Genomic DNA, 25,065 nt, shown 5'->3' on the forward strand with positions numbered 1-25,065 from the left:
CCCACGTTCCACCTAGGACCATGGTCAACCCACTCACTTTCATTGGGGCTCAATGATCACCTATGACACCTTTTCGTGATGGTGCATAACATGTCAACCCACCCTGAAAAAATTATATCCTAAGTTCAAGCATTTGGGTCCTTAGAGTTCACATCCAAACATTTTAAGATTCCCTAGTTAGAAATGTTGTTGAACACAAGGATGTGATTTGTGTTGACATTAACATCAAATCATTTTTCAATTAGTGATTTAACACTTAATCAGTTGTTCATAGTTGCTAGTGAGCTCCATATGCAAAAAGAAGAGTCTTTTGAGCTTAAAAGAGCCTATCAAGTTCCAAAAGCATATTCAATTGCTACCAAGCTCATCAATGTAATCGATGAAGGTTTTAGTGTTAACCAATCTCCGTAGTGTCTATCAAGCTACAACATGATAACCGAGCTAAAAGAAGACATTGTTGACGAAGATGTAGTGTCAACCAAGCTCTTAAATGCCTACCAAGTTCTTCAATATTCACCAAGTCACCCAATGCTAACCAAGTTCCTACTTCTCCAGAGTGATTAATGTGGACTGAGCACTAGTGTCAAACAAATGCTATATTTTTTTGAGTTGACAATGTTGTCAACTATCAAAATATCACTCAAGTGGTCTTAAAAAACCCAAGTTACAATAGTAAGTCAACTTAGTGAAGATTGTTTGAATTAGGTGTTGTAGCCAACTCTAAAGGTAATTTATTAGATTGGTATAAATGTAATACATCTTATCATATCCAATGCATTGAAGTCAATCAAGCAAGAAGCAATGTGAATGTAAATTAAGAAGGCTACAAGTAGTATAAGGAAAAGCAGAGTCTTATCTATCATAGCAAGGTGATCATTTTATTTCAAAGGAATCTCATTTAGCAAACTGAGCTACAGATCAAAGATCAGCCACTAATTCATCCTTATAGGTGCATCAATCAAATCCTCTAACAAGGTGGAGTTAATAGTATTTTCCTAATCTCCTAACTAAGTGCATACTTAATTGTATGTTGTAAATACTTTCACAAGGTGGATCTAATAGTCCTTTTTGCTCCTAATAGGGTAGATCACTAGAAGTGATCAATTGTAAGCTTTAATAGGCTAACTTTGTACTACAGTACTAAAGCTTGTGGGTATCATCCCCACCCTAGTTTTACTTTCTATTTAGAAGCTTTTTGGGTTACCAAATATTGTGTCAAGTGTTATGAATGTTTTATTGCTTTCAGTCTTTCATGCATGCAATTGGATCAGATTATATTGTGAAGGTTTAATTTGTGAATTAAAGTAAAAGTTTTATTGGTTCTTGATTCACACCCTCCCCCTCTCAGTCACTTGGTCTATACTAGATTTCCAACAATTGGTATTAGAGTAATGGTTCTCACATCAAAATTTTAGCAACTTGAGAAAATATCAAAGGCAATGGAAGCATGTAAATTGGAGAAAGTTGTTGAAAATGAATAGTTGGTTATGCAATTAGCCATGGAACAATTCAAGAAAATGAAGGAGCAACTCTCTCAATTCCTAAAAAGAAGAAAAGATCTTGCAACACAGATGAATGACAATCTCTACATTGAAGAAAGAATAGAAAACATTTGTCAAGATAGAAGTTCGAATGAAGCTAATGTTGAAATCAAAGATCTACTTGAAAAGAATCTTACTCTTTGTGAAGAAGTCAGAAAGTTGAAAAGAGAACAAGAAATTCAATTAGTTAGAATGAGTGAAGACATGGAACAAATAGAAAAGGCCAAAGAAGAGAAAAGATTGCAGACTAAAAAGATAGAAGAAAAGGACAATGAAATTTATCAACTATCTCTTCAGCAAGAAGATCTGATTGATCAACTCAATGATGCAAATCAAGATCTTATCAAATTATGGACAAAGAATGAAAGATTGTAGATTGATGTCAACATAGAGAAGAAAACTAATGAGAGGATAATGAAACCTCAAGAAAGCATGAATCAGTTGGACAAGCAGACTCAATTTAGACACAAAGGCAAAATTAGATCAAGATACACAGAAGAAGGTGAATCATCTCAAAAAGGAGCTCAAAAGAACAAAAGGCCTACATGTAATCATTATGGAAAGATAGGGCATACATCAAACAAGTGTTGGAGCAATGAGAAACCAAGCTTCAATAGAAAGTGTTACAATTGTAACAAGCTAGGACATAGAGCAAGTGAATGCACAGAGAAACCTAAGTTTGAAGGAAACTGTTTCAATTGCAACAAACAAGGACATAAATCTTCACAATGCAAGACCAAGAAATGGAACCCAATAGAACAATTTTTCAAAGCTATATATTTGGTTAGGATTATAACATATGGTACATATGTCACTATTATGGTGAATATGGGCACATTGGAGCAAATTGCATAAAACATCACATGAGGAAGAGAGACCCCACAAAGAGATTTTTTGTATGTACAAAACTTGGACATCTTCCCAAGAACTATATGAACCAAGGAAGAGTTGAAGATGAAAAGAAAGCAAGGTTGGCAATATCAAAAGTCAAATGAGGTAGCAGTGGGTAAAGAAATCTCTAGAGAATGCAAGACAAAGTCATGAAAGTGTTGATACCCAAGTCAATGAGTTGGGTAACTCAACCATTTCAAACTAGTTAGCCATGGAGGTCACTATAATTATGATTCTAAGGAGATATCTCATATCAGTTCCAGTCAGCATGCAAAAAGATCCAAATCAGTATTTCAGATACACTAGGATCACCAAGTCAGATGACAATTGAAGTAATGTCTAAGGCCTTATCGAGAAAGGTCGGATTACAAGACCTAACTGAGCTTGGATGTAGATGGCAAGATCAAAGTTCTTGCTGGGTTGGAGACTCTGCCAAGTTGGAGACTTTTGTGATTTGAAGGTATTTGTTGAGTTTGACAGCTTGTCACCAAGATAACTATTTTATGACAAACAAATGACAACTTTAAAGACAAAATTTGGTTAAAAGGAAGAAATCAAAGGTTATTGTTTCACCATAAATTTTAAGAGCAAAGAGTGAAGAGTATCTTTGAGCCCCTGAGTGATTAAGAGCAAATTTGTCAAAGTATATTCCTACATTTGAAGCATCAGCGAGTGTAATGGCATCTTCTAGAAGAAAAACAAAGAAAGGTTCATAAATGTTGGTTTGAGGTGTCAATTGCAAAGCCCCAATATTCAAATTGAGTCCAGCAATTATGGAGGAGCTTGACCTAGTTAGAGCTCAATCACAAATTCCTCCTAACATACTTCTAATTCATGATATTTGGTTGTTCTATCAATGTTCTATCCAAGAATTAAAAACCTAGAGTTGAACCAAATGTATAATGAGCTATGTATGGATAGGAGTTTAAAACCTGAGCACAAGCATTTGGAAATGAAGGGTTTGACGCATATCATGCACATACTAAGAGATTTTCAATGGAAGTTAATTAGATTCATTCTACGTCAAGTTCATGACATGCATTCATGGCTGGATCAACCCATTTAGATCACTAATAAGATGATTCATAGAATCATAGGGTTACCTATGCTAAACAAAGTAAAAACTACCAAAACCCTAGGTTAGGTCAAACTTATGAAGAAAACTCTTGCTGAATGGGATGGCAGAGGCATAAAATTGAATGAAGTTACAGACATGGAGATCAAATTTAGCATACATGTGATTTCTCATAAGATCCATAGCTTGATCCATCTCAACAATGTTTTGTGTGAAGCTATTGACCTAGCTTACAAAGTTGTGAAGAACAACTTGTCTTTCGACCTTGTTGAGCTGCAACTCAATCAACTTAGCAAAAATATGGAGAGCATATGGTCATCAAAGATAAATACTTGTAAGTTTGGATCTCTGTTGACCTACTTATTCTTTTATATTCAAACTTTTTTCCCTTCCAAAGGCAATGTGGCATGAAAAAAGGATACACCCATTATATATCAGATCAATGAGTTCATAGCAGAAATAAGAGAGAATTTTGAAGACATAATGGATGCATACTTTGAGACTTTTAAGGAGAAAATGCAGAGTAGATATAGAATTGTGAAGAAGATAGTTTAAGATTATGAGCAAGACATATGCTTCCTTGTGGACTATGACAAACTGCATATACAAGTAGTTAGGCCAAGGATGGTATGGGTGAAACCTCTTGGATATGAGGTTAATATTAATGACACAAGAGATATAATTGAAACTCTTGTAAATGAGCTAGTGGACCCTAAGGCACCATACTTCAATACTTATGAAGAAGCCAAGGCTAGGATTTCTTTGGAAATCAAGCTCCCTCAAGCTATAAATAGAGGAAGAAAGAAAGTGGAGAAAATTCTAAAGGTTAGCAAATCATCTAGCTCCCCTCTTCTACTGACAGAAGGAAAAGAAGATGACATTGACAAAGAGGAAGAAGAATATGAAGAGGAGGAGCCTCCCAAGAAGAAAGGGAAGGTTATAATCACAAGGGCTACAAAGTCCTCCCCTGATGTATTCACCAAGCGATCTACAAAATATAGGAAGAAGCTCAAATTGGGTGATGATGATAATGATGAAGAAGAAGACAAATAAGTGACATTCAAAAGATCAACCCTCACCTTTGAAAAAAGACTAAAAATAATACAAGATGGTGGAGGTGTGTCTGATTTCAATTTTTTGAAGTATGAAACAAGAACTAAGGAAGAGCAGAAAATAGTTGAAGAAACCGTAGTGGCTAAAATGGCTAAGTGGAAGTACTCCCCAAAGGAACTAACAAAGAAAGTTCCTAATATCCTATTGGAGGTTGTTACGCATCATTGAGAGAATGCATTAAATGTTGTCAAGCACATTAGAGAACAAACCTTGAGACAACTTATGCCAAATATTTCTGACAAGGAAGTGAAGGAATTGAAGAAGAATTAACAAAAGTTGACCCTAAGATTCAATGCATTCCTTATTCTATCAAATGATATTGAATCAGTTGTGAAGTCAAAAAAAATTACACGGAAGAACATCTATGGATTGCATAAACCTACTAAGGAGGTTGTGCAAATAGATGATGTTGAGAAAGATGACGAGGAGATAAATGATGATGAAATTGATAATGTGGATGAAGAGGTCAATAATGAAGAGGATCAAGCAACAAGTGGAGATCTTCCCAAAATTCAGAGTATTCAAGATTCAAATCCTAAAAAGATAGCAGAAGAAGCCAGGATAAGGGAAACACTAGTGGAAATTTAGGGCATGATACTTCTCAACATGGATGCAATGCAAAAACATATTGGACATGCCAAAACATTGATCCGTGACAACATTTTCTCAGTTGTTGATCACATGATGGAACTATCAGCAGAGGTGCAGATATATTTGCATAGTTTAAAATGTTTGCAAGAGAATTAGGACAAGACAACGTCCATACTTTTGAAGGTACACAGTGATTTCCTTTCACATTTTGGTGTTACCTCACAGTTATGCAATTTTGACATTTGTGTGAAAATCAAGGGGGAATGTATATATACAAGAAGGGAATATGTGTACATTAAGAGAGATGTATATACATAGTGTAAAATATATTTAAAAAATAATAATTTTGAAAAAAAAAAAAAAAAAACATAGTCAGAGTTTACCGAGCACTAGACAATAATCAAAACTGAGTTACAGACTCAGACATGTTTATAGGGGGAGTTTGGACTTGTATTTTAAGTATTCAAATTTTTGGTATGATAAGTATTTTTGTCACTAATGCCAAAGGGGAATATTGTTGACATTAAGGTCAAATCATTTGTCAATTAGTGACTTAACACTTACTCAGTTGTTCATAGTTGCTACTGAGCTCCATATGCAAAAAGAAGAGTCTCTCAAGCTTAGCAGAGTCTACCGAGCTCTAGAAGCAGATATTAGTTGCTATAAGCTCATTAGTGTAATTGATGAAAGTTTTAGTATTAATCGAGCTCTATAGTGTCTACCAAGTTTATCAATGTCTACCAAGCTACAGTGTGTTAACCAAGTTGGAGGAAGACAATGTTGACCAAGATGTAGTGTTAACCAAGCTCTTCAATGTCTACCGAGTTCTTCATTATTCACCGAGTCACCCAATGCTAACCAAGTTCCTGCTACTCCAGACTGATCAATGTGGACTAAGCACCAATGTCAAATGAATGCCAGATTTTTTTGAGTTGATAGTGTTGCCAAGTGTTAGAATATCACCCAAGTGGTCTTCAAAACCTGAATTGTGTTGGTACCCAATATAGACCCAGTGATTGAAAAATTTAGTGAGGAATCTTTAACCTCTTTGAACTAAGGTTTGAATTAGTTCAAAGTGGTTTGATTTGTTGAAACAGGTTCCTTGGTTCAATGTGGCACATCATTTGTGTTCAGATCTTTATGTGGAGTGTTTCAAAAGTTCATAAGTACATGAAGTGCAATTCAAATTCAAGGATTGCAATTCAAAAGTGTAGCTCATGATGAATGGTTCATATCCCATGATGTAGTAGTTCAAGTACAAATGTAGGTTTGTCATAGTCCAATCATGTATTAAGGTTTTTTGAAATGCATCGGTTCAGAGGTACAATTCCAAGTTCAGTTTCTAGATTCAAATGTTTATATTAAGTAAAGACAAGTACACACTCAGGCCATGTATATGTGGAAGATATCTGAAAATTGCTTAGCCACGTGCTTGTCTCATAGGGGGATTGTTTTGATGACTTGTGATTCATAACTAAAAGGAGGAAAGTTGATTTGTGAAGGTGGGGATGTACCTGTTGTTAGGTAGAAGATTGCCCATGCACATGATCATTACCTGATACACCCTATAAAAGTATCAAAGCTCAGACGGGCAAAGAACTTGAAGATTAGTCATGATCCTCATCGGAAGAGTACTCAATGTGATTTGAAATGATGTGCTAACACACCTCCAAAACACCATTGGGTTTTCCCTATGCATTTGCACTAGGTCAAATACTCAAAAGAGACCACAAAAACCTTATGAGAGATTTTCATTTTGAACATATCAGATTGTTCTCATCTCCATGGTCTCGAGAATTCTAAAATTCAATCCATAAGGATGATTTCACAACCCTATTTGAGTAAGGGTGCAATGGTCCACATCCAAAGTTTTGAACATGATATTAGTCATATGGTGAATGAAGACATGTCGTAAGATAATGAGCAAGTTGTTTGATAGGTTGCTCATCTAGATGGTGATGAAAGCTTCAAAGAAAAGATACAAACTTTGAAAATATAATTCAACCCTACAATAAATGCACAAAATGTCAAGAGTTATGGACCAACCATGAACCTATTAATTAAGACACGGGCTTCATTAGTTGTGAAAGTAAATGCAAAGGGAGTACGATCTAAATGGGTTATGTAAATATCTTTGCAACCATTCTCTATCAAATGATCTCATCAATGGATGATTCACTCCTTTACATATGTGGGTCACCGACAATTCGTAAGCTAATGTAGATGATAATGACCAAAGTTGTACCAATATGACATCAAGCTCATAGTTTAAAGGCTTGGGCCAAGTTTCTACAAGATAGTACACCTGTGGCAAGAATAATTTCAACGTGATGCCATGATTAAGTATGAGGAAATCAATTCCCCTCATGGGGAAATGTGGAGAGCACAAGCAATCTATTTGACATTATGTCCAATCACTGTGTCATGGTAAAACATGAATTTGAATGGTTCCACAAATAATTTGATGAATTATCAATTCAGTATTGGGGCTTGAGTGCATGCTTTCCTTGAAGAAGACCAAATACCCGAACCATGGAGAGGTAAATAATTTGTCTTTTATCCCAGTTTGGATGCAACAGGTAGGAGCAAAGAAAATTCATGGTAGCCCATTTGAAGCTTATATCAATAGGCTATGGTGTGTTTCTTCTTGCCCTTGAATCGTTCGACTAAATTTTTACATCAAAAGTGGATGGTTACTCATAGTTGTAACATATTAAATCCTGGGACCATGGCGGCTAGAGATACATGTTGTCAACTTTGTGGGTGAGTTGTGGACCCCCGTTCCAGAGACATGTCAGATCACCCAAAATTATCAAGAGTGATAGGGATGTGGTCAACTTGACATGGATATGCACATCAACAATTCAAAAAAATCCTATGGGAAGGGACTCGATAACAATTGAGAGATATCAATGTGTGAAAGTTGTGGACCAACACAAGAGGGATCAACATACACCACATGTCAATAGTTTGATAGAATGTCTAATTCAGAAGGATGCTAATCTTCCAGTCCACGAAAGCTAAGGTTCACTAGATCTCAAAGCCCACTGAAGATTCAACAAAGGATATCATGAGCACGAAGAAGTCATGTCATAATCATGAACATATTTTTCTATTTTAGATGATGATCAAATCACGATGAATGTGAAAGCATTGGCATAAAAGATGGTTAAGTTCCACGTGCTAATGCAATGAAGCTTGCATAAATGCAACCCAAGCACGAGCTTAGCCATGATGGAAAGAGACACATTGTGAATTGTTTGAAAATCTAATATGGTCATCAACCCAATAAATTATGATAGCAAATACTAGGAATTCTCACAAATAAAATGGACTCAGTTTTAGTCTCTAAGTTAGAGAAGGAAAAACATGAGAAGCATAGGTTGAAGTGATATGTGAGACAATAATCAGATGACAGGTGTAGAGCTAGGTGGCAATGATCACATAAAAATTACTTGACATTTATGTGCAGTGTCATTAATCAAAGGTATCCAAATGTTGCAGGTGTGGACAAACTGTTTAAGTAAACCTCATATCTTAGTAATAAGGAAAAGCTATCAGGTATGGGAAGACTTTCAGAATGAAGTAGAGTGAAATATTAATAACTAACTTTTTCAAGAATCAATTTTGGGGAAAACCAAAAAGAAACTTCCAAGAGAAGAAATAAAGAAGCAACTTGAAGTAAGAGGGGGTTCTCGTTTTTGGGGAGTAGGGGGGGTTGCTCTTTTCTAGAGACTTTGTGCTATGAGAGGGGGAGTTTTTCTACTTCTTTCTTAGTCTGATTATAATGCAAGGGAAGGGGATTTTTGTTTTCAGATAGCAATTATTGTAAAGAAACAACAAAATCTTGATTATTTTGTTGTGTTTAGAGGGGATCAACAATAGTATATTAACACTTTGAGTTTAAATGCTTGTTTTCTTATCACTATTCAACTTGGAGTGATATTGCTTTTCTCTGAATGTGTTTCTGTTACATCTGATCGTCATCACGATTATCCTTTGGACTTTGTGCTCTAGTTTTTCTTGTATTTGGAAGGAATGGTTTGTCTTTTTCTCTACATGATTTCCATAATGAAATGATTAGATAAATGGACTTTGTGTCATTTATTTTTCTATTTCCTTTTAGTTACTTAGTTTTTTCACATCTATATTGTGTTTATGGATATATGTTTGTAAACCTTTCTTGCTTTCAGGTTAAAAGCATTATCAATCACAATGTAGTTGATTCATTATAAATCATATATGGGGAGCTGTACCCAGATAAATTCAGAGGGTGCTTACACTTTTCAATAGCGAAGTGACCCAACTGTTAGTGTTGATTTAGTCTTCCTTTCTGGGCATGTTGAGTTAATTCGCATTTATTTCTTTGGAGGACAATTTGTTCACTAGTCAAGTTACAACAATAAGATGACTTAGTGAAAATTGTTTAAATTAGGTGTTGTAGTTGACTCTAGAAGGTAATTTACTAGATTGGTATGTATGTAATACATCTTATCATATCCAATGCATCGAAGTGAATCAGGCAAGAAGCAGTGTGAGTGCGAGTAAGAAGGCTCCAAGCAGTATAAGGAAAAGCAAAGTCTTATCTAGCACAACAAGGTTATCATTATATTTTAAAGGAATCTCATTCAACAAACTAAGTTATAGATCAAAGATTAGCCAATGATTCATCCTAACAGGTGTGTCAGTCAAATCCTCTAACAAGGCGGAATTAATAGTCTTTTCCAAATCTCCTAACTGAGTGCATACTTCATTGTATGTTGTAAATCCTTTCACAAGGTGGATCTAATAGTCCTTTTTGCTCCTAACAAGGCAGATCCCCAAAAGTGATCAATCGTAAGCTTTAACATGCTAACTTTATATTATAGTTCTAAAGCTTCTGGGTAACATTCCCACCCTAGTCTTAGTTTCTATTTGGAAGGTTTTTGGGTTACCAAATATTGTGTCAAGTGTTATAAATGTTTTATTGCTTTAAGTCTTTCATGCATGCAATTAGATCAAATTATATTGTGAAGGTTTAATTGGTGAATTAAAGTACAAGTTTTATTGGTTCCTGATTCACCCCCTCTCCCTCTTAGTCACCTGATCTATACTACATTTCCAACAACTTTTTTCTTATTTCCCATGACCCTTGATCTCAATGAACTCAATTGGTATCTAAATATTCCCATCAATTTCATCTTTGGATAAAATGATATGGAGAAGATGTTCTTCTCAACATTTTGATCCCAAGAAGATCTTGGTCTATGTCATTAATAGTTAATTATAATCCATAAAAAATAAAATGAACCATTATATGTCTTTAGCAATAATTTCCAACGTGCCCTCAATAGTGTTTGGATGCCTTTACACCCACACTAGACCTTTCCCTTTGAACTTACCTAGACATGTTGGATTGAGTTGTCTCAACATTCATTATACGAATAGTATCTACACAAGGTTGGGATGCCCTGGAAAAGGCTTATGCCCTAGTGTTGGAAATTTACAACTAAGATTCAAAGTAGAGAGACCATGATGAAGGGATAGGATGTAAGGAAAGGTGAACACATAGATTGTGCTTTCTCAAATCCATGGCCTTGTGACAAGTGTTTCAAGGAGAATGAGTGTAAAGGGATAAGAATCCTAGAAGGATAGTTAAGTAAGAGAGGTGTGAGATGGACTTTAATAAACTCAAGTGGGAGAGGGTATGTGGCATGAGAGTAGACTTAGGATTGAGTCAGGAAGTCTTGATTTTTTCTTAAAGTTATGCAAGTGACTTATGGAGGTGGTAAGGCTTAGATAAGGGGTTGATGTGGTTGGCAAGTAGATATGTTAGAGAAATGCAAGTAGAGGGATTAATTAAATAAATTTGATTATTAATTTAAAAACAAGAGTTGTGATACAGTTTGAGTCTCGCCTAATAAAAAAGAATTAAGATTAAAAAAGATGTACAAATTTTATAAATGATAATAATTAATAGTTAATATCTGTAATAAACTATATTATATATTAAGACCTCCTACAATATTAATATCTTTCTTTATGATGCAAAGGTGTATTGAATAATCCTAAATCTGTATATTCTTGGTTCACTTTATAACACTCACTTTAAAAAAGAATTAAGATAAAAACAGATGTACAAATTTTATAAATCATAATAATAAATAGTTAATATTCACAATAAACTATATTATACATTAAGACCTGCTCTAATATTAATATCTTTCTTTATGATGCAAAGGTGTGTTGAACAATTCTAAATCTATATATTCTCGCTTCACTTTATAATGCTCACTTTACTTTACTGTAAAATCGACAAAGATCACACACATTCTTATAATAGACCTAATTTCATTTTCAATATTGTCATATGAATTTTGATTAACCAAATCTTGAATTTGGTGCCTTTTAAATAAGCTAGTGCAAGTTTGTCCCACTTAGCCATCCTAACTCATTACAAGTCAAATACAACTAGAAACAACTAATGGAATGAATCGATTCTTGAAATTGATCTCTCTTCAAACTTATTTTACACCCAATACTATTTAAAACATAAATCAGATCCAAACACTCAACAATAACAAGGAAGCCAAGTGTTGGGTAATAACCAATACCTATCCACCCAAGGAATTCCAACCATGTAACTAGTAATATCTTTCAAGCCTGATGATGTACTCCGAGCAAATTCATTCCTAACCAAACTTGAATAAATGCCCCTACATTTATGAGTTGATTTAATTCAACCAGGATAGTACAAAATTTATTTAAAAATCAGGTCTATGTAATTATATGGACAATCTTGTATTCTCCCAATTCTTGAATTGACTTCTATGCAAAACAAAATACAAGTCAATGCAAACTATTTCTTGAAACATCTATTGCTGGTCAAACTCTCAAACTAGAGTTGGTTTGTTCCCGTTGCATTAACCAATTTGAAATAGAAGTAAACTTATTCCATACATGACTGATTCAAATTGGATTTTTTTTAATAATCCCAATAAAAAAAAAGATAGACATGATAGTATGAAACCAAATCGAGTTTGTAAGTAATCAATCATTGTTTGGTTTGGACTTTATGTGCAAAAATAATTCAAACCCAACAAATTTCTGACTAGAACTTTTGTCTTCAGAAAAACAAACCAATATAAATTATTTTGTGAGTAATATTGAATTTTCATAAAATTATGAAGGACAAATTTTGTATTTCAATAAGACAACTTTTGAACAATAATTATCCAGCCTCTTGGACTATGATTCGAAGACAACGAAAGTCTTTTAACTAATTATATTTTTCTAATTTTAAATATATTATTAATTTGAATGTTTACGATAGAAAGTTCTTTAGTTTTTTTAAATTGGTGGGAAGAAAAATATTTTGAATTTTTTGAAAAGAAAAATTAAAAAATCACCAGCAAAAATATGCTAAGTCAATTAGGGAAAATAAATAATCTTTAAATTTTTTTTTAAAAAAAAAAAAAGTCTTCAAAACATTACAATTGTAATTTAATATTTTTAGAATGGAGGCAACACAATCATATCTCATTGGACAAAAATTAACATACATTATATTACATTTTGAATTTTTTGAAAAGAAAAATAATAAAACAACTAGCAAAAATATGATAAGCCAATTAGAAAAAAGAAACAACCTTTTATAAATTAAAAATTTTAAAAAAGTTGTGCAAACATTACAATTGTAATTTAATATTTTTGGATTGCAGGCAAACTTATAGTAGAAAATGAGGTCAAAACATAAGTCTTCGCCTATATAGGCGGAACTAATAAACTAATTATTGGTGCATAGGTTGGATTAGGCTAAACCACTAGGTTGAGGATTAGTTAAGGTTTGAGGAATTAATTAATTAGATGGGGGGGGATTTAGAATTAAATAAAATAGTGTGTATACATATTTAATTTAATAGAGGAATGGGGATCTAATTAATAAACCAGACTGTTGGTTGTCATTTGATTATTAATTGGACTATAGTCAATTAAATAAATAAATTAACTACATGATAACATAAATTAATCAAATATTAATAATTTAATTAATAATGCCTTAGGAGATGACTAAATAAGATTACCTGATCGTGTGATCAAATTTATGTGTCTATAGGGGTGGGTGGAAATAATGCCCAAAGAGGGTTAGATTCTAACCCAAGTTAGGCAATTTGCTTACAATTTTATAAATCAACACTTAGTCATTTTCAACTCAGAAAGTGGGAGGATTTATGTAAATATAAAATTTAAGTAAAAATTATGTTTGAAGTTATATTTGTATTAACATTGTCAGGATATTTGAGATAAGCTTCAACTTCACTGGAGTTACAATAAAGATTCTAAATTTTGGGTTTTTTTTCTTCAAATTATAGACCTAGCCAAATGTCATGATTCAACATGCCTTCAACAATGTTACCCCCCTCAATTATCTTAACTTTCTAAGTTTGAATTGAAGCTATAACAATGATTCTATAAAGGATTCAAATCACTTCATTCCAAATCCCTTAGTTCCAACTCCATCTCCCTAACTAGCTTAACCCAACTTTCACTTATGTCCCAAATGGACGTGACTTCTTGACATGTCAAAATTTCTCAAACTCACTTCCTTGACTTGGAGACTTGAAAATGTTTCCAACAGAAAACACCTAAGACCACCTCCACTGCTACTACTAAAGAAAAAATTGTGGGGGGGTGGTTGTGGGGTGCATTAAAGTTCCTTTCTCTCACCTCATCCACCAGAAATTAATTTATTAATACAATGTAATCAATTAATCAACATGGTGAAGTTGATGACTCAGTGGCATGACTAGACAATAAGAATAGTTTAACAGCAGAAATTTTCAATTAACAAAATGACAATATATATATGATCACTTAAAACTCAAAAATTAATTAGAATTATCCATTACTTCAAAAGTATCATATCAACAATTTCATTATGTCCCTCCCTTAGCTATCCTACTCTAATCTCCTAAAATGTCAGCTCTTTAGCTTCTAATCTCCTCCTTCCTCTCTGATGAATTATAATGAGAAGGTCCTAGCCTTTAATAGATGTTCAATTATAATGAAGGACTAAGAACAATTCAAGATCAAGGTCCAAGATTAATCAAGGCTACAAAGCCTAATCAAGGCTATAAATCTTACAACCAATTACAAGAGGGCACCACATCACAAGCCAATGTGAAAATTATAATGATTATTACAATTAGTTAGAAAATATGATATTTGGCATGATTTGATTGACTATTCTTGAATAAGGAATTTTTTGACTAGAGGAAACAATCAATTGCCACCTCATCATCCTAATTCTATAAATCTATTTAAGATCATGTGCTTTGTATCTTAGCTAAGGATTTTTTTATTAAAACTACAAATTTTCCATCTTGGTTGTTAGGAAGTAACTCTCAACATGTCAATCTTTGATTATCTCTTCTAAAAGTTTCAATATCTTAGGGACCATTTGGAGTGCATACTTGAGCAGGAATTGGAATTTAGAATTCTCAAAAATCCCTAATCCATTGTTTGGGTCTGCAAAATGGAAATTAAAATTTGAGAAAACATGGATTTGGTATCGCCATTTAACCCCCAAAACAAGAATTCCATCTTCCCTCAAAATACTTCTTATTTGGAATTCTCATTTTAATTCCCATTTTTTGAAAATGAGGATTCCAGACAAAATGAAATTTAATTAGATTTAACATCTGTATGATTAATTTATATGAACCACCATGAACATCTCAATCATCGATGGCTTAAATTTGCCTCTTTTAGTAAACCCTACTTCAAGAAACCCTAATTGCACATGCATAATTTAGTGCTTTCATAGTGCCCCAAGGAGCTGAAAGTGGGTAGAGGATGCCTAAGTGGGTGCAATAAATATCAATATTGCAACAATACCCTTTATGCCAAATACTTCAAGGAACAATGCCCCCGAGCTTACATCTATCCCAAGGATGATAACACTAGCACCTTTACTTGTCCCACCAAAATAGATTACAAAATCATCTTTTGCGATATAAGTGATTCATTTTCGGTCTCTTCCTGTATATCAATATAATTAACAAGTAATAAACCTTGATGTGTTTAGATCTACATTTTTCTTAGTAAAACTAGATTGAAGCAACAATTTGGCTTTTATTGGCTTAATATTGGAATTTCCATTGTTAACAATATATATTGATAATCAATTGGGCGTCATTTTTAAGTCTACGTGCATATCTCATGTTTTAATAGAATGGGTGAAACCAATCTAAATTGAGGCCATGATTGGCACAAAAAAATCTAGGGGCTTATGTCTTTGATTGACTATAATTTTTTTTGAACCACGTATTCAAATTTTGAACCAAACAGATTTGGAATAGAAAATTATGAGTATCAATTTCTTTTGGTTTGAACCAAACAATCCTAAGATAAATTTTGGAAACTATAATATGGATTTCAAGTTCTAGAATCCCAAATTCAAAGATTTCAAATGCCAATTCTCAAATCATATTCCAACAACCAAACATGCCCTTAAGGATGATTAAGATGGGTCATATCTCCAAATTGCTCCCATCTCTCAAATTTTCTCATGGCTTGAATTTGATTTGCCTTCTGATAATTGGTCTCGAATCCCACATCTTAAAGTTTTAGACTTGATAGAAACTTGGTTATTTTGGTGAACTTGATCTATTCTTCATATTTGAACGTGCATTTGAATTTAATCTTCAACTCTACTTGATCTTTCCTCCCTCTTCCCATATAAAATCCATGAGCATGAAGCCTTTACCCTCACCCCTCTTCTTTCAAGCCTTCCCTCAAACAAATTTACCTTGCAAAATGTGTGTGTGTGTGTGTGTGTGTGTGTGTGTGAGAGAGAGAGAGAGAGAGAGAGAGAGAGAGAGAGAGAGAGAGAGAGAGAGAGAGAGAGAGAGAGAGAGAGAGAGAGAGAGAGAGAGAGAGAGAGAGAGAGAGAGAGAGAGAGAGATTAACAAATGCAAAATGAAGGAATTTGAAACAGAAAAATAGATTAACAAATAATTTATCTCAAGTTAGAGGTTAGATTTTTTCATTTTTGTTTAAATTTTGAGATAAAATTATATTGAAAAATGGGAAACAAACAAGTTTTCTATGATAAATATGGCCATATTTCAATTTAATCGCCCCCATATGTGATGTTTGTTGCTAATCACATATATAGTTTGCTAAAACTTGGAGACACATTCAATGTCTTTATTGACTAATAAGGATATCACTAGTCGTAGAAAAAGTTTTCTTCCTCCTCTTAAAAAAAATGCAAGGTTATAGTTATTGCAAGTCAAGAAATAATTCACTGTCTAGCTTGGAGATTGCACATTGCTAATATGAGAGCCTTCTTTAGTTTCCTTTGATGATCAAATGAATAATTTGAAGCCTTCATTTATAAGCAATTAACATGTTAAAATGACACATCTTCCTAGGCATGGATGGTTTATATCTTTAGCCAAAAAGATTTAATTAGAATTTCATTCAATTAATGCTCACAAAGGTCACACGTGGCATTTGTTCAAATCTTGAATTCCTTCTTCAAGGTTGACCAGACTTTGGTGAAATGCTAGGTGGAAATGAATATGAATTGAGAAAAAAAATGTAGAAGGATGGTCCATTTTTCCACCTCTTGAGAAATTTCTCTAAAAACATTTCTCCAACTTGCCATGAAAATGTTTAATTTGGAAATAAAAAACATCACCATGCCCCGCATTTGGCAATGAAAATGCACTTAGTACTGGATTTAGACCACTTAAGGTGAATATAAATTCTTGATTTTTGGGCATCAATGCCCAATGAGGACCTAATTCTGACCCTTCTTAGGCAATCTCAATAAACGAAAACTTTCTTTCCTCGACTTCTCCAATCATATTTTTGCTTAAAAATTTACCCATTTGTATCAATTTGACCTATGGCCCCACTTGGAGAAAAAAATAGGATGTATAAAATATTAGACTTTTGGGCATTAATGCCCAAAACAGGTTGGATTCTGACCTATTTTGGGTAATTCCAGCCCAATTGAAATTTCTAATTTATCAAACCACCAAAAGCATTTGTTTTCTAAGTTATTTTCACCAAATTTCACCAAGGTTAAGGCAAATTTCAAGAGATCCTAATATTTTGGCCTGAAATAAGGGGTAAAAACTCTAGGGGTTTTGGGCACTAATGCCCAAATCAAGTTAGGTTATGACCTTATCTAGGAATTCCTAGTGCTATAAAAAATTAATTCCCCAAAATCTCCAAATATTTGTTTGTTCAAGCCATCCCCTTATCGATTGATGGAGTTTTCACAATTTGAATCATGGTATGAAGGTTGGCGTTGAAAGGGAAGGTGATAAATCTTATGATTTTGGGCATTAATGCCCAAAAAAGGTAAGATTCTGACCTATTTTGGGCAATCCCAACCATGAACAAAATATTATTAAGTGTTAAATCCACACTATTTCTATCCTTTCCAATCATTTTTCATCCAATTTGCTAAGCATTTGGGTAGATCTCAAATGTATCAAAGATTTAAGCCGACGTGAAAGGTCAGGAAATAAGAAAGTTTGGGGAAAATGCCTAAAGAGGGTCTGATTCAAACAAATATTGGGCATTCTTAGCTAAACTCAAAAAATTCAAAGTCCACAAGTCATTAAAATTTTCCCCCTTGTTATACTACTTCGCTCAAAACTTCAAATTTCCATCATGATATGTTCAAAGGGCAAGTTGGGGGTGAGTGGAAATAATTCCCAAAGAGGGTCAAATTTTGATCCAAATTGGGCAATTTGCTTGCAAGTTAACTTCGTGACTCAACACTTAGTTATTTTCAACTCAGAATGTGGGAGAATTTATACAAACATAACATTTAAGTATAAGTTATGTTTGAAGTTATATTTGTATCGACCTTGTTAGGATATTTGAGGTAGGTCTCAACTTCATAGAAGTAATAATAAATATTCTAGATTTTTTTATTATAGGAAATTCCAAACTTAGCTAAATTTTAGGATTCAATGCGCCTTCAACAATGTTACCACCCTCAATTTTTCTTAGCTTTCTAAGGTTGAATTGAAGCTACAACAAGGAATTTGTGAAGGTTTCAACTCATTTCATTCCAAATCCCTTAGTTCTAACTCCATCTCCATGACTAGCTTAACTCGGCTTTTGCTCATGTCCCAAACAGACATGACTTCTCAACATATCAAAACTTCTCAAACTCACTTTCTCGACATGGAGACTTGAAAATGTTGCCAACTAAGACCACCTAAGACCACCATTACTAATGCTACTAAAGAAAAAAATGGGAGGCTCCCATTTGCAATGGGGCAATGGTGTGAAAACCTTACAACATGCAAGTAACAACATGAGCTCTAAGGTGCACGAATGAAAGATGACCATTCAACATCCTTAAAACTCTTTTCTCTTATCTAATCCACCAAAAAATATTTTATTAATAGAGTGTAATCAATTAATCAACAAGATGGTTAAACATGATGAAGTTGATCAATCATTGGCATGATGAGACAACGAGAATAGTTTAACAACAAAAAAATTCAATTGATAAAATAACAATAAACTTGGTCATTTAAAACTAAAATTAATTATAATCATGAATCTAAAATACTCTAAATAAAAAAATAAGTTTTGTTTGATTAAATCTAATCATTAAAAAATATAACTTATCAATTTTAAAATTCAGACATTTCCCTCAATAATATGCAATATAGTATAACTCTCATTTCCAAAACAAAATATTGCTTTTGTATTTTATAAATTAATTCAAAATTTCACTCTATATCAGATCCTATCATTATCATGATTAAAAATTTAAATTAACTAGCACTTGCACCATATGAGGTGCAAGGGATAGCCGATCAACAATTTTGTACATGTTTTAACTTAACTACATACATACTTTTTTTGTGTAAAATTGAACATATTATCCAGGTAATTCCTACAACGCACATCATTTGCCCCAATCAAAGAGTTTTCTTAGCTCCTGTAATCATGACATTAAAATAGAGTAGCCCAATAGTTATGTTACTCTGCCACAAATTCTTGTCATGTTAGATGTACCCTAATAACTCCAGAACCAAGAAAATAAAAGGTATCTCAACCTACTCGACTGATGAAAATTCTAGGGAAAACCACCATGCACTATCTCGCTTCTCAAATTTATAGGGAGCATCAAGTTCATTCTCCTTCATTTTGACATTAAAGGATGCATGTAAGACAAAGCCTTCTTGTCTCCCTTCCCGTTTGCCATGGTTGTATTGAGGCAAGAGTGATTTTCCTTTTAATGCTTCAACACTCTTTACTTTGTCATAAGAAATCAGATGATTGGAAGTGACAAACTATTTGGTTTTAAAAAAATTTGAGTTAAAGCAAAACACCAAGCATCCTTTCATGTTTAGTATTTTCCCACTTGATGATTTAATACTTTGAGAACTATCAAGTGAACCCTTTCCACATGTTGCTATCAAGTCTTGGATATAGAACTCCCCTTTGTCTCAAAGGAGATATGAACAACATTTTGATGATCGTCAAAATATCTCCACATAATTACAAACCTACAGATGTAATAAGAAGAGAAAATTAGAGTAACATTGTTTAAAGACTCTCATTTGCAAAAAAATAATTCTTATCGAAGTTAGCTAAAATAAACAAGGAATCATAATCTACTTTCGATATCTGTCATAGAGATGCTAATGAAAGGATCTTCGTACTAACAATTAAAAATCCAATTTGAACTTCATTCATATGAATATGTCAAATACCTTTCAGTATGCGAGTCTTCTCAAATTTGTGTTTATTTAAAATACTTTGACCCTATATTTATAGGTAGAAGTTCAACACATGACAAGATTTATGCATAGTTTTTGGAAGAATTTAGAATAATAAAAAGATAGGTGATTTTTTGTTTTATTTATTATTTTAGAGATTTACGAGTCTTATATTATTTATTCTAATCTTTGTATTTTTATTTAATAAAATATATAATTTATATTGATTATTTTAATTTAAATTTTAAATTTAATTTTATAATTTTATTGTCAAAAGTAATATTTAAATATATATTTTTACAACTAATATAAAACTATTTTACGTAGTATCCTAGAGATTTAGATACCTTATTATTGTTTATTTTAAAATTTATATTTTTATTTAACAAAAAGATACTTTATTTTGATTATTTTATTTATTAACAAATAGAGAAAAAATTGTATATTGAAATTTTTTTATTTAAATTTTAATATAAAAAATCTTAAATTTTATTTTATTTAAGTTCATTAAATAGATAATAGTTATTTTTTATAAAAATAAAATATTGACAAACTATTTATTTAATTGGTCATCTAAAAAGTAATCTTAAATTTAGCGTATAATTTAAAAAAAATATTATTATAATTTTTTTCTTTTTAATGTGAAGATATTATGTCCAAGGGGTTTAACTTGGTTGAAGTAAATAGTTCTTGTTGTTGACACCCTAGTTCAAATCCCAAGAGGGACATCTTTGTGGAGTTCTAAGTTGTGACTCTTGGTCTTCTATTGGTAAGTTGTAATTGTTGCTCTTAAGAAGCACCCGATATGTAAACAATCTTAATATATATAATGTGAAGATATTATTATTGCATTTATAATTTTTTAAAATATTATTTTAATTGGAATGAGATTTTTTAAGACAATTTTAATACTTTAATTGAATAATACATATCTTTTTTAATAAAAAATATAAGTTTTAAAATACAATTAATTTTATCTAGCTATTACTTTATATAATATTATTGTTTATTTTGATTTTCAAAATGATTAATAAAAAGATAAAGTTGAAAATAATATCCCTTTTATAGTAAAGAATATTTATGGAGATTTTTTAAATTAATTAAATATGTGATATTTAATTTCTATGATAATAAAAATATTAATTTATTTTTTGATTAAAAAAATAACTTTAGTATACTAAGTTTGTTTAAATTAATTAAATGGATGATTTTTTTTTAATAGGAATAAGAGGAAATATTTATTTATTTCTTAATATAAAAAAGGTAATCTTAAATTTACTATTTAAAGTTTTGAAGATATTATTAAAACTTGCTTTTTAGCCAATAGATAGAACTTTGTTACCAAAATTTTATTTTTTACCCGAAAAGTTGAAGTTGACCGAAAAAGTTGTGAGTTGGCGGTGAGTAAAATTGTATATCCTTACCATTAATTATTTACCAGTCAATCTTTATCTCACTCCACTTTTAACTCCTTTTTTGACATTTATTAATCTCCACTTCTAACTATTATTATTTTTTGTTTCTATTTATTTAAAAAAAAATTACTTGTGATCTTTATTTATTTAACTTTTGATTTTTTAAATTAATTTAGATTTTAGTTTTTAAATTATTTTTTACATTGCTTTAGTTTGTGCTTAAATATTTTTTTTTTGTTTCTATAATTTATTTAGTCAATAGAATATTTGTTAGAGACATTGCTATTTTTCAATTTTTTTTTGTATTTCTCTTATTAATTTTTATAATAGACTTTTTGATGTCGATAAATTGAATTTTAAAAAAATAAATATTTATTAGTCTATTTAAAATATTTTAGTAACTAATATGTTATTTAAATTGAAATTTATTAATAAAGACATTATTTTTTCATATTATTTTTAAAATATTTTTCATTATAGACTTTTTGATGAGTTTTTTAAAATGATTTTTTTCATATTTGATAAATTGAATTTAGTAAATAATATTTATTAATCCATTTAAAAGATTTTAGTAAATATTATGTTATTTAAATTAAAATTTATTAATAATCTAATTTGTTGACATTAGATTATATTTTAAAAAATAATTTTATTATCGAGCTTATTGTTACAAGCACATAAACATGGTGCTAGTCATCAAATGACACTTGACAGTTAATGCATATGCATCTAGATGATGTTCATAAAGACAAAAAAAATAGATCTAATATTTAATGCATTTTTATGCCTTCTCAAAAAATAACCATCTTAATCAGGGTTAGAATTTGATGGTCGTATTGGCTGTTTTTACACTTTTTAACCGTATATGACAAGCTGAAAAATTGTATGACCGTATGAATTGATTGGCAAAATTTTTAGAGAACCATCAATATGACAAATAAAATTGTTAGTAAACCATCAATACTTGTTATAGGCAACTTAGTATTTTGTTTAATAATATACAAAAAGATGATTTTATAATATTTATAATATATATGCATGATAAATATGTATTATTTTATTTTATAAATATTTCTATTTTTTGTCTATTTCTATTTAGATATGTTTCTATTTTGATGATTGTATATCTATATTAATTCAAAATCTTTGTTGAAATAAAAATATAATGAATTTTAAAAACTTATTTTTATGTATTTTTATATTACTAATTTAGAAACTTCTTCTTTTATTTAAGATTTTTGTATATATTACTAATGTATAATTTTAAGTTATTCATTAAGAATTTTGCACATATTATTAATTAGTATTTATTATTGTTATTTATGAAATATTTAAATTTAAAATGATCTTTTAAATTATATCTTAAAACTAAAAAATTGACAATAAAATGAGAAGGAAGAAAACAATTTAGCCGTCATTGAAAAATCATATGACAGGTAAGAGTGACCGTCAAATTCAAGGCTTGATCCCAATACTTCTCAATTCAACCAACCATCTTAAATTATTTAAAGAAATATGATTGCAATGTCCTCTGAATTTTCAACTCATCCATAACCCCTACCTATAAAAAAAACAGATCTTATGCGTGTATTTGGTTATCTAAGCTCCCACTCGAGGTAAGCATTTGTCTGGTATTGGAAAGTTTCCCGTACAAAACAAAAACAGTCGTCGAAACTCGATACATTTATATTCCCTCCAAAAGAATGCACCAAGAATGTTAGAAAAAACAGAATCAGCCAGGTAAAGCTCATGAGACTGTCTGTCGGGCAGCCCCAAAAGCAGAAACTGATCTTGGTAGCACAAAAGTAACATTTATCTTTCAGAATAGCCGTGTTAGACGCTCAGATCCTTAAATCCCTTTCTGAAGATACTCTTCAGCTGACAAATTCACTTCTGTTAACTCTTGCCGAGCAACTAAAACGAAAAGCCCTTCGAAAATTTGTATGCATACTTCTTTTCGAACATAATGGGCAGCACAGGCAAGCAGAAGCTTGCCAAGAAGAATTCACAGGTACCCACAAGAAAAGGTTCTGAAAATCTTGCGACCAACAACTACCAGAGTTTGAACCCTCAAGCTGATGCCAGCTGCAGCTGCAGTGATACAGATGGTAAGCAACAGGAGGACCAAGGTTCAGACAATGACCTGGAAGTGCCCGAGATACGCATTGACGGTGCCGAGGAAGATGAGATTTTACAGAATGCAGATGCCTTGACTGTTGAAGAAGTGTTGAGGAGAAGGGCCCGACGGACGAGGCAGCTTGCTAGATTGTATAGAAGACATTATTGGGCTTTAATGGATGAGTTAAAGTCTAAATATAGGGAGTTTTATATGAAGAGCGGGAGAAGTGGGTTGAAGGAGGAAGTTGAAGAGGAGGACAAGGAAGAGAAAGATTTTATTGATAGGAATGGTGGAGCAACTGGCTTTATACATTCTAAGTTGGAAAATGGGATGGAGAGTGTGAAGTGTGTTTTTCAGGGCTGCAAGTCCAAGCCTATGGCTTTATGTTCGTTTTGTTATAATCACATCCTGTCGGATGCTCGGCAGCAACTTTACAAACCCTGTTCTTACGTTATCAAGAGGTTGGTCCTTTCTTTTCCCTTTTTTGGAAAATTTCACGTGTTTTCGCTACCCATTTCTATATATAAGAAGTTTGAGTTTCAATCTCTCACACACATGTACATGAGTAGACTTGAATTTTGATAAGGTCAAGGAAAACCTGCTGTTGGGTGTGTGAAGGTTAGACTATTGGGTTTTTACTGTATATGGGACTCGGGGTTAACTCTAGCAATTGGGCGCTATCACTCGGTGCCTGAAAACCCTCTTCTTGAGCATTTCTTTGTAACCAAGTTTTCAGCTGGGTTACGAGGCATTTGAGCGCTGAGTCTAACTGGCTCAAAATCAAAATCCCAGTTTTTTGTCTGGCCAATTGTTGTTTTCCCAATTGTCAAATGCTGGAGTGGAGATGCGAAATATGTAGCTTATACAACTTTCCAAACATCCTCTTATATATCAGAGGAGTGTAAACTTTCTTCAATTGGAATGAAAATCTACATTGAATTTTGCATTCATCAATTCTGGAAAAACGGAAAAAATTGTTATGTTATTCAACTGTGTCAAATCACCTCTAATCTTATTTTTTTAAAGCAATTCTAGGTTAATTGATAGGAATTAAGAAGTTTTGGTTTGTTAACCATTATTTGCTTCTGTGCTATTCCATATAAATGATACAGTCGAAACCAGGTAGCCTAATTAAAGGCAGTTGATTTCTCATCTCTACCTATAAAAAGACCTCTTATTTTCAACAACAAGGTGACAACAGACTAAAGACAGTTTTTTTTTTGGTCAGTAATATATAGATATTTTATTAATATATATGAAATAATTTATACATCATAAGGCCATTGAGAAAATTGGCCGATCATTTCAAGTAACCCAAACCCCTTAATGACATTATTGTGTCTATCCCCTTTATAATTTTGAACCAATAGCTTCTGGTTTAGATTGTGTCTGATTTTTTTAACATCAATGTTTTGGATCGCACTCTGTGATCCATCAACTCCATAATTGTGTCATTAAGAAAATATCTATGAAATAAGTTTTACATCATAAGGTCATTGAGAAAATTGACTGATCATTTCAAGTAACCCAATCCCGCTAATGACATTAATGCCTCTATCCCCTTTATAATTGC

The 25,065-nt window shown here is 32.1% G+C and overlaps 1 protein-coding gene across 2 annotated transcripts in view; it reads left to right on the forward strand.

The window, feature by feature from the left end:
- Window positions 1-22,978: 22,978 nt before the first annotated feature.
- LOC149539766 (uncharacterized) overlaps window positions 22,979-25,065 on the forward strand; it is a 44,823-nt gene continuing 42,736 nt past the window's right edge. For both annotated transcript variants that reach the window (XR_016356301.1, XM_089800967.1), the window contains exon 1: window positions 22,979-23,953. Coding sequence is in view for 1 of the 2 variants with exons in the window: in XM_089800967.1 (XP_089657093.1) it covers window positions 23,340-23,953 (614 nt within the window). In the remaining variant the exon portion in view is untranslated. The remainder of the gene's footprint in view (window positions 23,954-25,065) is intronic.

The sequence above is a fragment of the Cupressus sempervirens genome, chromosome 9, assembly GCF_028749045.1.
Source record: "Cupressus sempervirens isolate cs-2001-9-10 chromosome 9, ASM2874904v1, whole genome shotgun sequence".
Lineage (NCBI taxonomy): Eukaryota > Viridiplantae > Streptophyta > Pinopsida > Cupressales > Cupressaceae > Cupressus > Cupressus sempervirens.